Source organism: Eptesicus fuscus, chromosome 6 (assembly GCF_027574615.1).
Source record: "Eptesicus fuscus isolate TK198812 chromosome 6, DD_ASM_mEF_20220401, whole genome shotgun sequence".
In the NCBI taxonomy this organism is placed as follows: Eukaryota; Metazoa; Chordata; class Mammalia; order Chiroptera; family Vespertilionidae; genus Eptesicus; species Eptesicus fuscus.
The window spans coordinates 24,181,626-24,202,262 of record NC_072478.1 but is presented as its reverse complement, the minus strand read 5'-3'; the positions used below and the strand labels follow the sequence as shown (position 1 = coordinate 24,202,262).

At 50.2% G+C, this 20,637-nt stretch overlaps 1 protein-coding gene across 1 annotated transcript; it reads left to right on the top strand.

Annotated features, from left to right (window-relative positions):
- The first annotated feature begins 5,123 nt into the window (after window positions 1-5,123).
- Window positions 5,124-12,350, top strand: MRPL4 (mitochondrial ribosomal protein L4). The gene is made up of 9 exons (XM_008158071.3): window positions 5,124-5,411; window positions 5,496-5,562; window positions 5,650-5,800; window positions 7,548-7,599; window positions 8,734-8,851; window positions 9,794-9,900; window positions 10,003-10,112; window positions 10,189-10,265; window positions 11,389-12,350. The coding sequence occupies exons 1-9, from the start codon at window positions 5,355-5,357 to the stop codon at window positions 11,532-11,534; spliced, it is 885 nt and encodes a 294-aa protein (XP_008156293.2). The 5' UTR covers window positions 5,124-5,354; the 3' UTR covers window positions 11,535-12,350.
- Window positions 12,351-20,637: the final 8,287 nt, after the last annotated feature.

Genomic DNA, 20,637 nt, shown 5'->3' with positions numbered 1-20,637 from the left:
TCAATGATTCTCTCTCATCATTGATGTTTCTATCTCTCTCTCCCTCTCCCTCTCCCTTCCTCTCGGAAATCAATAAAAATGTATTTTTAAAAAAAAAGAAATTAGCACTTAGGTAGGCCTTGTCCAGTGGAAGATGTTGCCAAGAGCAGTTGGGAAGAAATATTCTGGCTTCTCTCATCCTCCTGCCTTCCAATCTACCCTCAGTGTCTGCCATTGGCAAAATCTGGGCAGAAACCAATGGACAAGGGAAATGTTGTGTGCAGGGGTCAGCCCCTAGCCATGGGACAGGGTCAGCGGGGGAAGTGGGTGTCTGAGCGTACACAGGCTCAAGCTGGGCACAAACCATGTGAGGTAGGGTCAATTACACCTCATTTTACAGAGGAGGAAATTGAGACCCATTGAGCCGCTGTGCCCTACCCAGGGTTTCAAGCCCTGAGGAGGGTCTGAATTTCTGCCAAGACCTGCTGGTTCTGTGCTTTTTTTTTTTTTTTTTGTTCCAAATTCCTATTGCGGTTAAACTGAAGGTAACTAAACAGGCATGGAAATGACTATGCAAATCAGGCCCGTCCTGGGGGTGGAGGGCTGACTCAATGGGAGACTCCTCCTCCAGGGTTTGGCAGTTACCCACAAACTGAGCTGGAAACACACAGCAGATGTTTTGGCAGGTGGTGAGGGGGCACTTTAGACAGCTCCCCCCAGTAGGTCAGATCCCCCCATCAAGCCTGCACCCCTGCTCTGCATCTCCTGAGGGCTGCCCCCAATATTGCAGCCTTGACCACTGGCTTTTGTGAAAAACCTTGCACTGTGATTTGGGGGGGGGGGGGGGCGGGGGCGGTGCTAGGAAAGACCAGATGTTGGGGGGCCTTCCAGTTTATGATGTGTGTTCCCTAAATTGCTATCATGCTTGTGGCCAGCTGATATTGGAGACAGAGGTTACCTGCATTTGAGCCTTTGATCCACAGGAGTGAGCTGGACATGTTGACCTTTGACCTCCACCAAGGCTCAGGCCAAAATGGTCAAACTTTGAGCCTTGCAGTATGCAGGTCTCAAGGCCATTACTTCTCTTTCATTAAGGCTCAAAATCAATAGGCTGCGGGGCAGAGGGAAGGGGGCAGTGGGGGGAGGCGCGGAGCCCTGTGCAAAGTGCTTTCTCTACATTCTATTTGTTGAGTTACTCTGTATGGAGAACATACTGGGTGCCCTTCTCAGCAGTGACGTCCAGTAGGGAAAGAAACAAAGAACCCTGCCATCTAGGAGCTGACATTCTAGTGGGGGAGACAGGCAAGCATCAGGAAAATAAGAACATGATGTGGTGACAATTCTGGAAACACATGACACCTGGGAAGGCAGCAGGATGTAAGGTAGGAAGGGAACAGTGATTTTAGACCCAGTGTCAGCTGAGAAGGTGACATTTAAGCAAAGACCTTGAGGAGATGAGGGAGTGAGCCATGAAGACAGACATTCAGGGGACAGGGGTCCAGGCAGAAGGAATGACAGATGAAAGGGCCCCGAGACTCGAGTGGGATTGACAGGTCTGGTGATAAGACCATTGTGGCCAGAGACCAAAGAGTGATAGAGGAGGGTGGGAGGCAGTGAGGACAAGTCCTGAAGGGCCTTGTGGGATGCAGTGAGGACTTTGGCTTTGGCTCTAAGGGAAATGGGAAGTAAGAGGGTCCTGAGCAGAGGAGGGATGTGATCTGATTCCTGTTTATAGGTTCCCTCTTAGGAGACAAAGGACTGTGGGGAGTGTAAATGGAAGGAAAGAGAACTCTGATCCTCCACACAGCTCAGCGGGGGAAGGTTTGTGTGTGTCACACTTACTAATTAGACCTCCGGAAGAGCTAACCACTTGCCCATAAACATGTGGCCAATTAGCAGCAGCCCCTGGATTTGAACCCGTGTCTATGTGACTCCAGTGCCACTGGGTAAATTATCATTTACTGGGTACCTTATGTGCCTGTGACTTCAGGGGGATAGACCTTAATACAATGGGAGTGTTTTCTCTGTTTCTGGTAATACCTCAGCAACAGGGCAATGAGAAGGAATTCACTTAAGAAACGTGTATTGAGCCCCTACTGTGTTACAGGTACTAGGCGGCATGCTGGGCTATAGCAGGGAACAAAAGGAAGCAAAATTTCTTTCTGCCTTGGAACCTGGCTGGCATGGCTCAGTGGTTGAGCATCAACTTATGAGCCAGGAGGTTGCAGTTTGATTTCCGGTCAGGGCACATGCCAGAGTTGCTGGCTTGATCCTCAGTAGAAGGCATGCAGGAAGAAGCCAATCAATGATTCTCTCCATCACTGATGTTTCTGTCTCTCTCTCACTCTCCTTTCCTCTATGAAATCCATATCTCTCTATATAAAAGCCTAAGCGACCAAACGACCAAATGACCAAACGACAGGTTGACTGGTTGCTATGATGTGCACTGACCACCAGGAGACAGATGCTCAATGCACAGGATTGGGCTCCCTCCTGTCTGGATCAGGCCTGCAGGGATCAGGCTAAAACTGGCTATCCGACATCCCCTAAGGGGTCCCGGATTGCAAGAGGGCGCAGGTCAGGCCAAGGGACCCCATCAGTGCACGAATCTGTAGGCTGCAAAGGCCTACTCTTGCACGAATTTTGTGCATCGGGCCTCTAGTATATATATAATATATAAATATATATAAATACATGTTTATGTATATATAAAAAATTTCTACCCTGGAGTAATTTATACTCTAATAGGGAAAACAGACAAAAAGCATTTAAAAAGGGGAGGATTGCCCTAGCCAGTTTGGATCGCTGGATAGAGCATCGGCCTGGGGACTGAAGGGTTCAATTCCGGTCAAGGGCACATGCCCAGGTTGCAGGCTTGATCCCCAGTGGAAGCAGCCAATCAATAATTCTCTCTCATCATTGATGTTTCAATCTCTCTCTCTACCTCTTCTTTCCTCTCTGAAATCAATAAAAATATATTTTAAAAAATAAATAAAAAGGGGAGGATTATGTAGGATGTTAGAACATACTAGTAAATACTGATGGGAAAAAATGGGGCAAGATAAGGGAGTCAAAAGGGCAAGGGGTGGGGACTGCAATTTTAAAAAGGGTGGTCAGCCCTAGTCGGTTTGGCTCAGTGGATAGAGTGTCAGCCTGTAGACTGAAGGGTCCTGGGTTCGATTCCAGTCAAGGGCACATGCCCGGGTTGTGGGCTCAATCCCCAGTGTGGGGCGTGCAGGAGGCAGCCGATCAATGATTTTCATCATTGGTGTTTCTCTCTCTCTTTTCCTCTATGAAATCAATAAAAAATATATTTTAAAAAATAAAATAAAAAGGGTGGTCAATAGAAAGAGACAAAAAATAGGGTGGTCAAGACAGGCTTCTTGCTAGAGGTGACCTCTGAGAAAAGAATCCAAGGAAGTGAGGGATCAAGCCATGTGGAGCTCTGGGAAAAGTATGCTCTAAGCAGAAAGAACTGTGGAATGTTAAATGCACATCCACAATTATTCTTCCAGGGAGATTCTTGCAAAGACCCTGAAGTGGGTTCAACATAAGTGAAGGAGTTGACAACCAAAGCATGTGGCCATCGGAAGGTTCGGCTCCCAGCCCTCTCACACTCCACTCATTTCCAGGCTTAGTAAATTCTGTTCCCTCAGCCTGGAACACCTTTTCTTCTCTGGACAAACTGCCATTGGACCCTCAACCCTTAACTCCCAGGTTGCAGCTTCAGAGAAGCCAACTCTGAGACCTCATCCCACAGACCCTGAAGACCCCTCCCCCCAATTCCAATCCCTCAGCCTCCTCCGTTGGACTATATCTCAAGGGTGTCTACTGGATTTACTCCAGTGGTATACAGTAGGTGCCTAATACAATCATTAAGCAACTAAGTGCCATTCCATCATTCATCACAAAAAATCTTAACTCCCTGGCAATCTGCCTGTAAAATCAAACTGGTTCTGAGAGGAGACACACAGCTGTTTGTGGTGGTGACTTCTGGGAAGGGAACTGAGTTGGGGTCAGGGGACAGAGGTTAGTGAAAACAGATTTTTTCGTGCTAGTTACCTTTTTTGTAGTTTTTGAAATTTTCTTTACCAGGTGCAAATTACCGACACAAACATAAAATGAATAAATAAAATTCTACAAAACAAAAGACTAAAAGACTTTTTTAAATTGCAAAGAATGTGGAATTTTAAACACACATTCACATTTATTCTTGCAGGGATAGAGTACACAATGAAATACACTGTAAGTTTTAATTTACACTTTATACAAATATTCATATGTTATATATCAGATGCAAAAAAATAAAAATAAAAAAAGCCTGTATCTTTAGCACGTCATTTAAATCCTCCAGAGTCCACCCTCATCACTTCCTTGGCTCTTGCCTCACTTTGATGACAAAATTCGCCTTTAATAATAATAATGCAATGTATTAAGTTTTCACCTTGTGACAAGCATGACACGCTTTACCTCCGTTTATTTCATTAAAGTCCTACAACCGCCCCATTTTCCAGATAGGAAAACTGACTGAGGACCACGCTGACTCCCTGGTGATCAGGCCTGACCAGGAAGGGAAGGCTGCTATGGGCTCGTAGCGCCCCTGGAGGTCGTGCGGGGAACGTGGCAGAGAACTTACAAATGAGCATTTGGATTCCTGTTGAGAGGGTGGACCCCAAGAAAGGCAATCCGGGATCTCTGGACTCTCCACTTTGCTATCTCCTTGGAGAACCCTGGCAGTGCTCTGACGGGACAGGAACCTGGCCTAGGGCGTGCGGGAGACACAGACCTAATCTGAGGGGATTGGGGGGCGTGTGTGTGTGTGTGGGGGGGAGAGAGACACACCCCATCCCTGGGGAATCTAAGCGGATAGGCACTGCCCTGCGGCTCAATCCTGCGGGCTTTCTGTAGAAAGTAAGACCCCGCAAATAAACTAACAAGCAAAACCTCTTACAGAAAAACCTCGGGGAGTCTAGGAGGCTAAAGGGGGGCGGGGCCGGGAGGCCGTGGCTTCCACCAGAAGCGTCACAGTTACTGGTCACCCTCCCTTAGGTGCCCTCCCGCCATGGGCGGGCCACTTTTCCAGACTTAACGCTCATTGGCTGAACGGGCACAGGCTCTTCGAGGGGGAGGGGTGGCCTGAGGGGCTCCATGCTGTGGGGTCCCGTTCCCAGGTGTCGCAGGGGGCCCTTTAGGCCAGGAATGGAAATTGGGGTCCTGGGCTGGCGGTGGGGTCTGGGCGTCTTCACTCTCGCACGCTTTGCTTTTCGGCCCCGAATTTTGGCGGAGCCGGCGGCGGCGCGGACGTGACGTCATCACTAGGCGCCGCGCGCGCCCTGAGGGAGCCCTGACCTCGGGGCGTGCGGAGCGGCTTGGCGATGCTGCGGCTAGTCCGGGCCGGGGCGCGGGCCTGGCTTCCGCCCACCCGCTGCCAGGTGAGGCCGGGACTGGGAGCGGGGTCGAAGGACCAAGGTTGGAGGGTGCAGGGGTCGTCTCTCATTCTCGCCCACCCATTACAGCGGCTGAACGTGCTGGCGGAAGAGGCAGCGCAGCCACCGGAGAAGCCGGAGCCGGTGGCGAGCCCGGGTGAGATTGCTGGGGTCGCCCCAAAGAGGGGCGTCAACAGGGAGCTCGAACCCTTTCCCCAGACCCCTGACTTACCAATTGCTTCAGGTCCCCAGGCACCGGTACTGCGAAAATGCGAGCTCCCCGTACCCTCACACCGGCGTCCGGTGCAGGCCTGGGTCGAGTCCCTGCGGGGCTTCGAGCAGGAGCGCGTAGGTCTGGCCGAGCTGCACCCCGACGTTTTCTCCACGGCGCCCAGGTGAACTGAGAGCTGAAATGGTGAATTGGGTGGCAAAGGGACAATGAGCGCGGGTTTAGGAATCAGGTTGACCTGGGCAGGAGCCTCAGTTTCTCCACTTGTCAAAAGGGGATGATGATAGCTTTGCGCAGTGGCAATGAGGTTTATCCGAGACGCGATTATTGCGAATTGGGGGGGGGGGGGGGAAGCGGGGGAATGATGATTTTTCCTGCTGCAGAGTGGTGAGGTTGAGAGCTGAGAGGTAACAGCCTCTAAGGATGCAGAACTCCGGAGTTTGCAGGGGTTAGGGATGCAGAACCTCTTTCAAATCCTGCCTCCCCCCATTGTGTCAAACATCCAGAGGCTGCCGTGATGATTAGATGAGATAAATGTTGATTATTGTTGCTGTTACTGGTGTTTGCAAAAATCGGTTACTAACAGTGTCTCAATCCTATGTGCCTGGTACAGCCTCTTTGCATTTTAGTTAACTAGATCTCATAGCAGCACTAGGAAGGTGTTCTGTTATCCTTGTTTTGTAGATAAGGAAACTGAGCACAGACAGATTAAGAAATTTGCCCAAGGTCACACAGTTTGTAAGCTTTAAAGCCAGGATCTCAATCTTATGTGGGCCAACTCCCAGGGCTGGGTTATTGCTTGCCCAGGTGTATGATGCTCCTCATGTGCATGGTGTCTGGTACCATAATAGGTGCTATTAATTCATTCCTCTTACTGTTATTGGTATGGTTTGCCCCTGCCTGAACAGAGTCCTAATCTAATAGAGGGTGACAAAGAAATTTTAAAACAACATATTTTGTTCTGTAAATATTTACGAAGCACCTATTGTATGCCAGATTCCATTCTAGGTGTAGTGAATGAACACTGATGTTGCTTACAATCTAGAGGAAGGGTCAGCAAACTTTTTCGGTAAAGGGTCAGATAGTAAATACTTTAGGTTTTGCAGACTAACATCTCCATGGCAACTATTGATCTCTAGCATTGTAGTGCAAAAAGCAGCCATGGATGATACATAAGCAAATGATCCTGGCTGTGTTCCAGTAAAGCATATTTACAAAAAGAGGCAGCAGGCCAGATTTGGCCTATTAGCCATAGTTTTCCAACCCCTGGCATACTATTATCCTGGCAGCTGTGTCCAGGGTAGCCACATAATGTGAGCCACATATTGTGCAATTTAAATTCTGCTGGTAGCCACATTTTTACAACAACGGGAAGAAACAAGTGAGATTGCTTTCAATAATATAATTTATTTAACCTGATGTAGCTAAAATACTGTCATTTTAACGTGTGGCGCTGTCCACATTTTCGATGTTCAGTAGCCACACATGTGGCCAGTGTCTACTGTGTGGGACAGCGCAGGGTTAAAGAGTCAAACCAGTTCACAGAGAAGGTGGCATTAAGTAAGCTGTAATGGTAGGAAAGGAGGAAGGTGTAGCTCTCTTTTTTGCAAGGGAGCTTCTCTGGATGATAACATTTGGGCTGAGACCTGTAGGCTGAGAAGGAACCAGTCAGGGGAAGAGCATTTCGGGCAGAGGGAACAGCAAATGCAAAGACCTGGAGGCCAGACTCCATTTCACAGAATGGAATGGAGGGCAGTGTGAAGGTGGCAAGACCTGGGGTCAAAGAAAGGCTGAGGCAGATCACACAGAGCCCTGGCGGGGGAAGAGAGGAGCCTGGGTTTTCATCTAACGGGGTGGGGACGGTGGGAAGGTTTTAAGTTGAGGGAGACCTCTCATGTCTCCTTCCTCCACAGGCTGGATATCCTGCACCAGGTCGCCATGTGGCAGAAGAACTTCAAGAGAATTGTGAGTGTCCTGCGTGGGGTGAGGTGTGGAAGCCCCTCGGTGTGTTGTCTCTGGACCACTGGGCTTGGGCCCATCCTCTCTGTCCTGACCATTCGCTGGTGGGTCATTTGCCAGGCATTTTCTGAACACCCACTGTGCACTGGGCATGGTGCTAGAGGATGGGACAGGAGAGATTCCTGCCCTCATGAAGCTCACAGTTTAGTTGGAGAGGTGAACATGAATCAAGTAGTGATCCCTGTAAATGTATGGTTAGGGAAGTTATCCCACAGAAAGGGATATTGAACCTCAGGTCTGCAGTAAGAGTAACTAGATGAGCCCAGCCGACGTGGCTCAGTGGTTGAGTGTCGACCTAGGAACCAGGAGGTCACGATTAGATTCCCGGTCAGGGCACATGTCCAGGTTATGGGCTCAATCCCAGTGTGGGGTGTGTAGGAGGCAGCTGATCAGTGATTCTCTCTTATCATTGATGTTTCTATCTCTCTATCCCTCTCCCTTTTCTGAAATCAATAAAATAAATATATTTTTAAAAGTAACTAGGTAAAGGGGATAGTGGGGCTGGAGTGGTGGTAGTGGGGACAGCATATGCAAATGCCCTGTGGCAGGGGCCAAAAACAGCCCAGTGGAGCTTAGAGGTCAGCAGGAGTCATGGTGAAGACCTTGGATTTTATGCCAAGATTGAAGAAGCCATTATCAGTCAGGATCTCTGCCTTCCATCTGCCCACCTCCGAAGTCTAGCGAGTTCTCCCCCTGCCCACACCCTCCCTGGCTCCTTGTTGCTCTAGGAATGAAGTGGTTAGCGATTCTCCGTGCCTTTCCCCACGCTCCACCTTCCTTTCAGTTGCAGCCACATTGGAATTATTCCAAAAAATACTGAGCAATTACTGATGCCAGGCAATAGAGTCCCTGCCTTTCTAGACTGTCATTCGGGAATGCAGGAGGGAACTCTTGATTTCCTTGTCCTTCCTCCCTCTGAAAGTGATCTGTGCTTGTCCTGATAGAGCCCCATTCTCTGTGTCTCCTCTCTGGCTCCCCAGTGGCAGGCCCAGTCCATCCAGGTCGCTGCTATATTCCTGGGCTTGGTGCCTTGTGACATCTGTCTCATGAACCTGAGCCCTCCTCACTTTGTGTCCACAGAGCTATGCCAAGACCAAGACTAGAGCTGAGGTGCGGGGTGGTGGCCGGAAGCCCTGGCCACAGAAAGGCAGTGGGCGTGCAAGGCATGGCAGTATCCGCTCCCCAATCTGGCGAGGAGGCAAGTGGGCAGGGCGGGGAGGAGGCTCGGGGTCTGGATGTTTCTTTATACACATCTGGCATGATGTCTTGTTGGTCCCATTCCCTCTACCCCACCTGGGGCAGGGACAGCAAGACTCAGACCCACACACCTCACCGCCCACATGCAGGCAGAGATCTGAGGGTCGTTCACTTTTCCCCATCCTCCGATTCTCCCCAACTACCCCACCTTCAGCCAACTCCGGCCTTGGCCTCTCTCATCAGACTATGGCCACAGCCCCTTTGGCCCTACCTCACGTCTCATCTCTCCTGGCCCACACGTCACACAACACTCAGAGGATCTTCCTAAACCTCCCAGCTTCTGCGGCCTTTGCATGAGCTCCTTACCTTGCCATTCCAGGCACTGGACCCTCCCCATGTCCCCTTCACACCCTTTCTGCCCAGATAGCTCTTGACTTAGCCATCTTCCCTTTGCCTGGTCAACTCTGCTCATCCTTTTGGTGTGTTGGGGCCATACTCCTCCAGGAAGCCCTCCCTGACCTCCTTTGGGTTCCCTGTCCGTCCACGCCCACACCCAAACTCCTGGGCTGCCATGCCCAGCCCCGATTCCCTCCGTAATCAAGCCTCTGTATGAATATGAATGGCGTGAGGGCAGGGATCCTTCCATCTTGTTCTGTGCTGTATTCCCAGAGCCCAGTGGGAGGGTGAACATACGGGTAGACAGTCCTCACTCAGGGTTTGATGGCTGAAGAAACAGGCCCAGAGAAGGGAAGTTACTAGTCTCCGGTGATGCCCAATCAGGCCTCCCCTCTCCATCCTTACCTGAGGCCCTGCCCTCTGCTGGAGTGGAGCCTGACAGCTGGCAGCCTACTCACCCCCACCCTCACACCTACCCCTGGGGCTATTGTTTTACATCCAGTTCCAGCTGGGGCCCTCACCTGTTTACACACCTCTGTCCCCACAGGAGGTGTTGCCCATGGCCCCCGGGGCCCCACAAGCTACTACTACATGCTGCCCATGAAAATGCGGGTGCAAGGCCTCAAAGTGGCGCTGACCATCAAGCTGGCTCAGGTACAGCCCCGATCCCATTGGGAGCCACTGGGGTATTTGGTGTGTGGGCTGTGAGGGCCTGGGAGAGAGGGTAGCGCAGACCTCTGTCCTTTCTCCCATCAGGACAACCTGCACATCGTGGACTCCCTGGAGATGCCCACTGCAGACCCTCAATACCTGACGGAGCTGGCCTGCTACCGCCGCTGGGGGGACTCCGTGCTCCTGGTGGACTTGTGAGGATTCAGGGCAGAGTGGGGTGGGGGCTGAGCTCCATCCTCTGCAGGCCTCACCTCCCGGCCTCTCTTTCAGAGTACACGAGGACATGCCTCAGAACATTGTGGCAGCCACAACGGGGCTTAAGACCTTCAACCTGATCCCAGCTGTGGGTGAGTGAAGGGCACGGGTCCACTCCCAGGTCTCCAGGGAGTGCCGGGGCTGGTTTAAGTCCTGTATCTGCCTCTCAATCACTGAGTGGCCTTGGACAGTAACTCTCCCCCCCCCCCCCCGCCCCAGCCCCCCTAATCCTCAACTGGCCCAAACGGAGCACTGGGAGAATGATGTCTTTCTTAAATGCTCTGATACCACATTGTCCAACTGCGCTCACAGTGCTGGGCGTGGAGTGAGTGCGAGGCCCACTGGCTGTCCCCACCTGGCTCCTCGCTCAGAGAGGCGGAGAGACTGGATCAGGTTTGTCCTGAGCACATCACAGCTTTCACCGTGTCAACTGATTCCCAGAGCTCTCTCCCAGTCTCCTGATTGCATTCCTGCTGCCTCCTGGGTAGCTGCACAAGGGGGTCTCCTAGGCATCTCCTTCCTTCCAGTGGCTTGGGCCCCACACCACGCCATCAACCTCCACTCCAAAGAGTCAGCTCATACAGTTGGCTCTGTCTTTAAACATATCCAGAATCTGACTGCTTCTTGCCACCCTGGGCCAGCCCCCTGCCTTGATCAGCACAGCCCCCTCTGCCCTCATCCCCACTGTCTGGCCCCCACCCCAGCTGCCAGACAACCTGTGAGCACCTAAGTCTGCGCACATCCCTCTGTTGCCTCCAGCTCTGCATGGCTCCCAATGCACTCTCGGGGGTGGGGGAGCCCAAGTCCTCCCCAAGACCCACCAGATCCTGCATGACCTGCCTTGTCCCATCCCTGCCCTCTCTCCTCCCTTATTAATTGCAGCCCCACTGGGTACCCTTGGTACATTGTTTTTCTTCATCTGCTCTGTCTGGTTGGTACCCATCCATGGGCATCATGGCCAAGCAGAGGGCAGAGCCAGGCACATGGGAGGCTCTCAGTCAGAAGCTGATGGGTTGACAGTCCCTTGCCCAGGGTTCCCCCATGGTGAGCTGCTGAGCCAGGGTGTGAATCCAGGCCGCAGGGCTCTTGACCCCATGCCAGACCATGGTATCTCTATAAGGGGAAGTGCTCCCGGGAGGAGGGAAAGGGGCTGCAGATGGGTACAACCCCACTCTGACTACACTCCTGCCCTGACTACACTCCCTGCCTCCCCAGGCTTGAACGTACACAGCATGCTGAAGCACCAGACGCTGGTCCTGACCCTGCAGACTGTTGCCTTTCTGGAAGAGAAGTTGCTCTGGCAGGACTCACGTTACACGGCCCTCTACCCCTTCCGCCTGCCCTACTCCGACTTCCCCTGAGCCCCGACCCTGCGCCCCAGGGCCCATCAGCTGCCTTCCTTCCTGCAGCGCTCTCCATGCCAGGTGCCTGCTCTGAGCCACTCCAAGACCCTGGCCGGTTTGGGGGCCTTGCACCCACCCTGCGAGGGCAGCACTATCCAGGCTCCGTCGTCCCAGTAGGAAGCTGAGGCCGTGAAGAGCGGCTGGGCGGGCCAGGCAGGCGTCACAGTCATGGCCAGGAAGGGGCAGCTCGGCAGAGAGCCCAATCAAGCTCCCGTCCAATTCTCTCTTTTCTGTTTTAAAGATAAGCTTTATTTTTTTAATTACAGAGGAGAAACAGAACAGCTCATTGCCATGTTGTGAATAATTCCATCTGGCAAGTCGGGCTCTTTCCTCGGTGCTGGGCACCGCCAGTCCCTCTCTCCTCAAGGGGCGACCTCAGTGCTGTTTATAGGAATGTCTCAGAGTTAGCTTCCCTGGGTGAGCCAGCCTGCAGGGACTCACAGAGGGTTGGAGCACTGCCCTTTCCTGGGGACCTGCTCCTGGCACCTCCTGGCTCTCGGGCACCCAGACCCTGTTAGGAGAGCATGTGTACTGGAAGCTGGGAGGTTGCCTGGGACAGCTAGTGCCGAGGGGATGTGGTTGTTCATAGTGCTGTACACCTGCTTTCCTAACAGGCTCTGGGTCCCATTTGTTATGGTCCTTCAGCCCGATGTGCGGGCTTGATTCCACTAGAAGGTGCCATATGCTTCCATCACAATGATTTCCCCTGAGCGCAGAATCAGAATCACTGTGGTCAATAAAAGAGAGAATAAATACATTTTTTAAAACACCAAACCAGTATCCCAATTCTTGAGTCTGCTGATGTCGTTTGCCCTCCAAGTTAATTTTTAAAATAATCATAATACAGCCCAGCAGGCATGGCTCAGTGGTTGAATGTTGACCTATGAATCAGGGCACATGCTTGAGTTATGGGCTTGATCCCCAGTGTGGAATGTGCAAAAGGCAGTCGATGAATGGTTTTCTCTCAACATTGCTGTTTTTATCTCTCTCCCTCTCTGGAATCAATAAAAAAATATTTTTAAAGATAATCATCATTTAATAAAAAAAATAAATAATAAAAATAAAGATAATCATCATAATACAGACTATAAAATAATGTGACTGATTTTTTTGAAGTCACCCAGAACTGTCTGTGTGTACAGGCCCGGCCAGGCCAGGCAGCCACAGTGACCACCCACCAGCTGGGCAGTCCCTCACCAAAAACATCTCTGAAATGCATCTCTTGGGAGTGACTTCAGAACTTGAAACACATTCTTTGAAAATTCTCAATAAACATAAAGTTTGACCATTAAAGCATCAGATTTGACTAAGTGAAAAAAAAATCATTTGGAGCCAGTAGTAAGAAGGGTGGGTGCAGAGGCTGGGCAGGAAGTGCTGTGTGGGCTTGAGACAGACTTACCCCCTTTTCCCTGTGCCTCTGACTGACGCTGTGAGGCATCAAGGCCTAAAATAAGACCCAGCTGTTGTCCTGATAGCACCTCGCCTAGTCTAGATAGTCATAACTGGAAGTAATACGGCTCAATTCTCTACAGCACAGTCATCAGGAAACCAAATGATCAGCCCCTGCCCAATGGATTTTCAAAAAATGGGTCAGAACATGTTTCCCTGTACTGGAGTCCCTCAGCCAGATCAGAATGAAAAAAGGGTCCAGCCAGTGTGGCTTTGTGGTTGAGCGTTGACCTATGAGTTAGGAGGTCACGGTTCAATTCTCCGTCAGGGCGCATGCCCACACTGTGGGCTGGATCCCCAGTGTGGGTGTGTGTAGGAGGCAGCCAATCAATGATTCTCATCATTCATCTCTCCCACTCCCTTGCTCTCTGAAATTAATAAAAATAAAATTTAAAAAATGGAAAAAAGGGGGTGGAAGCGGCTGGGAAGAGGTCAGTGGAGGAAAAAGACATGTAATACTGTAAACAATAAAGAATTTAAATGTAAAAAAGTGAGCTAGTAAAAAAAAAAAAAGGTCCAGCCCTGATCGGTTTGGCTCAGCGGATAGGGCATCGGCCTGCGGACTCAAGGGTTCCAGTAGGGGGTGTGCAGGAGGCAGCTGATAGATGTTTCTCTCTCATCGATGTTTCTAACTCTCTATCCCTCTCCCTTCCTCTCTGTAAAAAATCAATAAAATATATATATTTTTAAAAAAGGTCTAATGGCTAGAATATGCTTTTAAATAATTGGTGTGTGTGTGTTGGGGCGGGGGGGAGTGTGCGCTCAAACTGCCATAACAAAGAACCTCAGATGGGGGGGTGCGGGGGGAGGCTTCAACAACAAATGTAAAAGCTCACAACTCGGGAGGCCAGAAGTCCAAGATCAAGGTGTCAGCAGGGGTGGCCCTGAGTCTGTGTGGAAGAATGTCCCATCCCTCTCCCCTGGCTTCTGGTGGTTTGCTGGCAATCCTTGGTATCCCTTGGCTTGTAGACATATCACCCCAATTTCTGCCTTCATCTTCAAATGGCATTCCTGTGTGCGTGTGTGTGTGTGTGTGTGTGTGTCCAGATTTATCCTTTTTATAAGGACACCAGTCATGTTTGGTTAGGGTTCACCCTAAGACCTCTTCTCGACTTCATCATCCTCAAAGACCGCATCTCCAAATAAAGTCATATTAACTGGTACTGGAAGTAAGAGGAGTTTCTCTTTTTCTTTTTAATTATTATTATTATTATTATTATTTTGCAGGGAGGAGAAACAGTTGAGCATATGACAGTATGTAAGGGGAGAGATGGAGCAAGAAGATGGGCTGTGAGAACTGTGGAAGTTGGCACATGTGGCTTCATCATATGTCCTTTCTGCTGTTGCCTATGTTTGAAAACCTCTATAATAAAAAGCCTTTTTTTAAAAAAGAGAGAGAGAGGGAGGGAGAGAGAGATGGGTGAAGACATTTCTTCAGGGGGCGCTGTTGCTACCTGCAAGTCCCCATCACACCCTCTTGGGACAGGGGCTAACCCAGAGCCCAGAGAGGGAGAGGACTTCACAGCTTTTGAGAAGTGTCCTTTGTAAAGGCTGCCCAGGACGTAGGCTGACTCAGGCGAGGAAAGCTGGGACCTGGCTCCTGGGAAACCTGGAAGGCAAGAGACAGCTCTGATGGTGGAGCCAGAGGGTCTGCTATTGGTGCTCAGTTGACCTGGAAGCAGGATCAGATTCCCCAACCCAGCAAAGGGGTCCCCAGGAAAGAGAAAGCCTCAAATCACATATCCACCAAATCCACCAGGGGGTGCCACTTGAACACACTGCTGGGTCATCCAACCGGCAAAGCCATTAGCCAAGGAGGAACTGCCCTGTCCCCTCCTCCCTGTGTCTAGGCTGAAGGGACCCAAAGGCTGGTGAGAGGGGGAAGGGTGGACAGAGAGAAAGTCAGTGGCAAAGGGACCAAGCCCTTCTTCCCCAGTGAGGCCTCCATCCTGAAGAGGCCTGATCCCGGGCTCCCATCAGACACCAAGTCAAGTTTAGAGACTTGAATGTAATGCTGATCTGGGCCTGCGTCCCAGCGGGAATTCTCAGCCAGGGTAGAGCAAGATTCCACTACAGAATAAAGCCGTGGAGGGAAACGTTTTGATGACATCCAACTGCATGAATTTTCGCTCTACACCCTAAGACCACTAGGGGAGCTGTAGTGCAGCATGAACAAGATCTGTGGGAATCCAGAGGAGGAAGCATGCATTTCTGCCTGGGGAGTGTAAGATGGATTCTCAGAGCGAGTCCTACAGAAACAGACAAGCAGTAAGTACTACTCTGTTCTCACATCCACCCTTTGAGATATGTGTTTCCAAGTTCTACAGCTGAAGCCATTAAGGTGCAACCAGGGGAAGTGGCTTGCTAAAGGTCACAGCGTGTGACCGGGACTCTGATGTGAACAACCACATCCCCTTGGCACCAGCTGTCCCAGGCACGCTCCCAGCTTCCTATGCTGGGCTTGTACACCGGAAAGTCAGAAGGACTGGGGAACCACAATGAGATACTACTTCCACCTATTAGGATGGCAATGTTAATAATAATAAAAAATAAGTGTTGATAAGGATGTGGGGAAATGGGAACCCTTGAACCATTGTCCATTGCTGGCAGGAATGTAAAATGGTGCAGCCACTGTGGCAAAGTCTGGCAGTCCCTCAAAAAGTTAAACATGGAATTACCATATGACCCCAAATTCCACTTCCAGGTATAGACCCAAAAGATCCTACAACATGTTCATACAAAGACTTATACATGAATATTCAGAGCAGCATGATCCACAATGGCCTAAAGATGGAAACAACCCAAATTTCTATCGATTAATGAGTGGATGAGCAAAATGTGATATATCCATGAAAAGGAATATTATTTATACTAATAAAAGGGTAATATACTAATTAGACCAGGAGACCTTCTGGACAAAGCCATGGTGGCGGGGCTGAGGCAGAGGCAGTTAGGGGTGATCAGGCCGGTGGGGGAGGGCAGTTGGGGGTGAGCAGGCTGGCGGGGGGGGGGGGCAGATGGGGGCGATCAGGCTGGCAGAGGGGCCAGTTGGGGGCGAGCAGGCCAGCAGGGGGGGCAGTTGGGGGCGATCAGGCCTGCGGGGGGGGGCAGTTGGGGGTGAGCAGTCTGGGGGGGGGCAGTTGGGTGTGAGCAGGCCAGAAGGGGATGCAATTAGGGGCGAGCAAGCCAGCAGGGGGGTGCAGTTGGGAGCAAGCAGGCCGGCAGGCGGGGGCAGTTAGGGGTGATCAGACTGGCTGGAGCGGGGGTAGTTGGGGGTGATCAGGCCAGCAGGCAGAGTGGTTAGGGACAATCAAGCAGGCAGGCAAGTGAGCGGTTAGGAGCTAGCGGTCCTGGATTGCAAGAGGGATGTCTGACTCCTGGTTTAGGCCTGGGATTGGGCCTAAACTGGCATTTGAACATCTCCAAAGGGGTCCTAGATTGGAGAGGGTGCAGGTTGGGCTGAGGGACCCCCCCACCCATGCACAAATTTTGTGCACTGGGACACTAGTTCAACTATAAACAGGAATGAAGTATACCAGAGGAGGATACAGGTACTCTAACAAATGCTTGTATGCCAATCAATGTTCATGGCAGCATTATTCACAATAGCCAAAGGTGGAAAGAGCCTAAAAGTCCATCTACAGATGAATGGATAAACAGAATGATATATAGCCTTACACTGGAATATTATTCAGCCAAAAAGGGAAAGAGATACTGATGCATACTATGATATGGATGAATCGTTATATAAATATCCTGAGTATCACGCTGAGTGAAAGAGGTCAGACACAAAGGCCACATATTGTTTGATCCCATTGATTTTATTTTATTTTTCTAATATATTTTTGCTGATTTCAGAGAGTGAGAGAGAGATAGGAACATCTGTGATGAGAAAACCATTGATTGGCTGCCTCCTGCACATCCCACACTGGGGATCGAGCCCGCAACCCGGGCATGTGCCCTTGACCGGAATTGAACCTGGGACCTTTCAGATATCAGGCCAACACTCTATTCACTGAGCCAAACTAGCTAGGGCTGAGTCTATTTATGAGAGAGAGAGAGGGAGGGAAGTGGGGGGAAGAGAAAGAGAGAGAGAGAAAGAGAGAGAGAGAGAGAGAGAGAGAGAGAGAGAGAGAGAATTATGATATGATCCAGCAATTCCACTTTTGGTATTTATCTGAAGGAAACTATCACTACCTGGAAAAGATATCTGCAACACCATGTTCATTATTTACAGTCGCCAGGACATGAGAACAGGCTAAGTGTCCACTGGTTGTGGGCTCAATCCCAGGTTGGGGCACATATGGGAGGCAACTGATCAATGTATTTCTCTCATCTCTCTCTCTCTCTCTCTCTCTCTCTCTCTCTCTCTCTCTTCTCTCTCTCTCCTCCTTGCTCCCTCTCTAAATCAATAAATAAATTAAAAACAAATTTTAATGATGTGGTTCATGCCTGGCTGGCATGGTTCAGTGGTTGAGCATTGACCTATGAACCAGAAGGTCATGGTTCGAGTCCCGGTTGGGGCACATGTTGGGTTTCAGGCTCTGTCCCCAGTGGGGGTGGCGTGCAGGAGGCAGCAGATCAATAATTGTCCCTCATCATTAATGTTTCTATCTCTCCCTCTCCCTTCCTCTCTGAGATCAATAAAAAATATATATATTTAATAAAAAATATATATATTGAAATATATTTTTATTGATTTCAGAGAGGAAGGGAGAGGGAGAGATAGAAACATCAATGATGAGAGATAATCATTGATCGGCTGCCTCCTGCATGCCCCCCACTGGGGAACAAGCCCGCAACCTGGGCATGTGCCCTTGACCGGAATTGAACCCTGGACCCTTTAGTCCGCAGGCCGATGCTCTATCCACTGAGCCAAAATGACTAGGGCAATAAAAATATATTAAAAAAAATAAAATAAGGACGTGGTTCGTATATACACAATGGAATGTTATTCAGCCATGAAAAGGGGGGGAAACTCTTGCTACTTATGGCAACATATATGGGCCTTGGCATTATCTCAAGTGAAGTAAGTCAGACAAAAGACAATATTGTACAATTTCATTTATATGTGGACTCTTAAAAAAAAAAAAACTTACAGAGATGGAGCGCAAATTGGTGGTTGTTCGAGGTGGGGGTGAGGAGGTGGAGATGATGGGGTAGGGAAATGAATGAAGGGGGTCAGAAGGTGTAAGCTTCCAGTTACAGGATAAATAAATCCTAGCCCTGGCCAGGTACTTCAGTTGGTTAGAGTGCCGTCCTAGTACACCAAGGTTGTGGGTTTTATCTCCAGTCAGGGCTCATACAAGAATCAACTAATGAATGCATAAGTAAGTGGAACTACAAATTGATGTTTCTCTCTCAGATCAATTTAAAATTTTTTAAATATATTTTTATTGATTTCATAGATGAAAGGAGAGGGAGAGAAATATAGAAACATCAATGATGAGTGAGGATAATTGATCGACTGCCTCCTGAACACCCCACACTGGAGTCCACAACCTGGACACAGGCCCTGACCAGGGATTGAACCATGATTTCCTGGTTCATAGGTCGACACTCAACCACTGAGTCATGCCAATCAGGACAATTTTTTTTTTAAAGCTAAGTCCCGGAGCTATAATATACAGTATAGTGACAGTCAGGTCTGATCAAATAATTGTACAGATACCCCCTCCCCTGGAAACTGACCTTTGGGCCACTTCACAATGGACTTTCCACTCGCTTAGACCACATTCCACTTGCTAAGACCATTATCTCTCCCCTCCGGAGTTTCCCAGAATCCGGACCTGCACAGAGAATTCTCCACCCAGAAAAAGCCCGCCTAGAGTCCTTTAAAAAACCCTGACTTCCTGTCTTTGGGGGCTGGTGCCATTTGGGGCTCAGCCTATCTGGTCTCCAGATGACCTAATAAGCCTCGTGCGTTCCTCCTTTGGCGACCCTAACAATGATTTCAATATAAAGTATTGGGGCCGAAACCGGTTTGGCTCAGTGGATAGAGCGTCAGTCTGCGGACTGAGGGGTCCCAGGTTCGATTCCGGTCAAGGGCATGTACATTGGTTGCGGGCACATCCCCGGTAGGGGGTGTGCAGGAGGCAGCTGGTCGATGTCTCTCTCTCATCGATGTTTCTAGCTCTCTGTCCCTCTCCCTTCCTCTCTGTAAAAAATCAATAAAATATATTTTAAAAAAAATAAAAAATAAAGTATTGGGGAGCTGACATTCCTGGAGCAGCCTTTACCCAGTGAGGCACAGATTGGGGGAGTCTGCCCATAACCAAGTTCCCGAGTGAAATGCTCTCCAGTTTCCCCCAAAAGGGAAATCCACTAACGCTCATCTTTGTTGTCTCCTTTCCCCGACTCCCTCTGCCCAGGTGTTTCCTGGGATCGCCTCCCAGATGAACTACCTGCAGGACAACCTTGTGAGTGAAATGCTCTGGGAACCTTTTGTAAAAGGGGTGGGAAGGGAATTCTAGGCTAGAGGAACAGCATGTGCAGAATGCTCAGAGATCAGAGAAGTTTATTTATTCAACTAGTATGCGTTGATCACCTGCTAAAATGACCACTCATTGATTCAGGTTCTGGGAAGCACAGGGTCCCTGTCCTTCTGGAGTTCACAGAAATGGAGGTCACAGACAATCAAATAAATCCACAGAATTTCAGCAAGTGAATGAAGTTTCAGTATTGAGCCCATTGGGGCAAGGAACAGGGAGTGAACAAGGTGTGGCTTAGAATCGGGGGGTGGGGGCATCCAGGAAAGTTTTGGGGGGAGACTCGGGTCATAAGAAAATAGGGGCAGGCCGCGTCAGGGTTGAGGAAAAAGCATTTCAAGCTGAGGAAACTGTAAGGAGGCCACACCGGAGCTCAGAGTGAGGGAAGAGCTAGTGTAATGCTATGGAGCTGCCTTGGGCTTGTTTCTTGGTCTGCCCGAGACTGCCTGGCATCCCAGAGGAAGCCCTGCCTTTCCTGGCGTCAGAAGCAAAGGATTGGGGGCCATGTGCTTTCCTTTTCCTTGAAAATACACAAAGGAGTGCAAGATGGGGAGGCGCATGCTCCTCCTGCCAACCTGTCCCCCATTACCATCCCATTCTCACTCCGGAAATGGCCCTCGGTGTCTCAGAGCAGGACCCCAAGGAGTCATCCTTGACTCGGGCCTGCCCTCATGTTTTAGCAAGTCCAGTCGGCTCTGCCGCCAAAACAGATGCCAAATCCAACTACTTCTCCGTCGCCACCGTGCAGCCATCACTCGCCCGAACGAGACAGTCACCTCCTCTCCCATTTGTCTTCTACCCTGTCCTCCCGCTCCCTGACTGGCACTCCTGCAGTCTCAGGAGGGTGCCTGTATACACCTGAGTCAGGGCTGGCCTGTACCTCCTCTGCTCAGAACCCTCCATGGCTCCCACCTCACTCAGAGGAAAAGCCAAAGTCCCCTCTCCCCCACCCAAGCTGAAAGCGCAGGCATCCTCTGCCCCACCCCCTCTCTGCCCTCCTTTCCTCCAACTCTCCTCCTTCCTCACTGCACTCTAGCCACACTGGCCTCCTGACCGTTCCTTAAGGCAGTTCCTACCACAGGGCCTTTGCACGTTCCGTGTTCTTTGTCTGATACACTACCTTC

Bases quoted from the DNA above. Each gene is read 5' to 3' on its own strand.
- MRPL4 (XM_008158071.3), top strand. From the start codon at position 5,355: ATGCTGCGGCTAGTCCGGGCCGGGGCGCGGGCCTGGCTTCCGCCCACC. The intron at 5,801-7,547 runs GTGAACTGAGAG...CTTCCTCCACAG, and splicing joins GTTTTCTCCACGGCGCCCAG to GCTGGATATCCTGCACCAGG. The intron at 8,852-9,793 runs GCAAGTGGGCAG...CTGTCCCCACAG, and splicing joins CTCCCCAATCTGGCGAGGAG to GAGGTGTTGCCCATGGCCCC.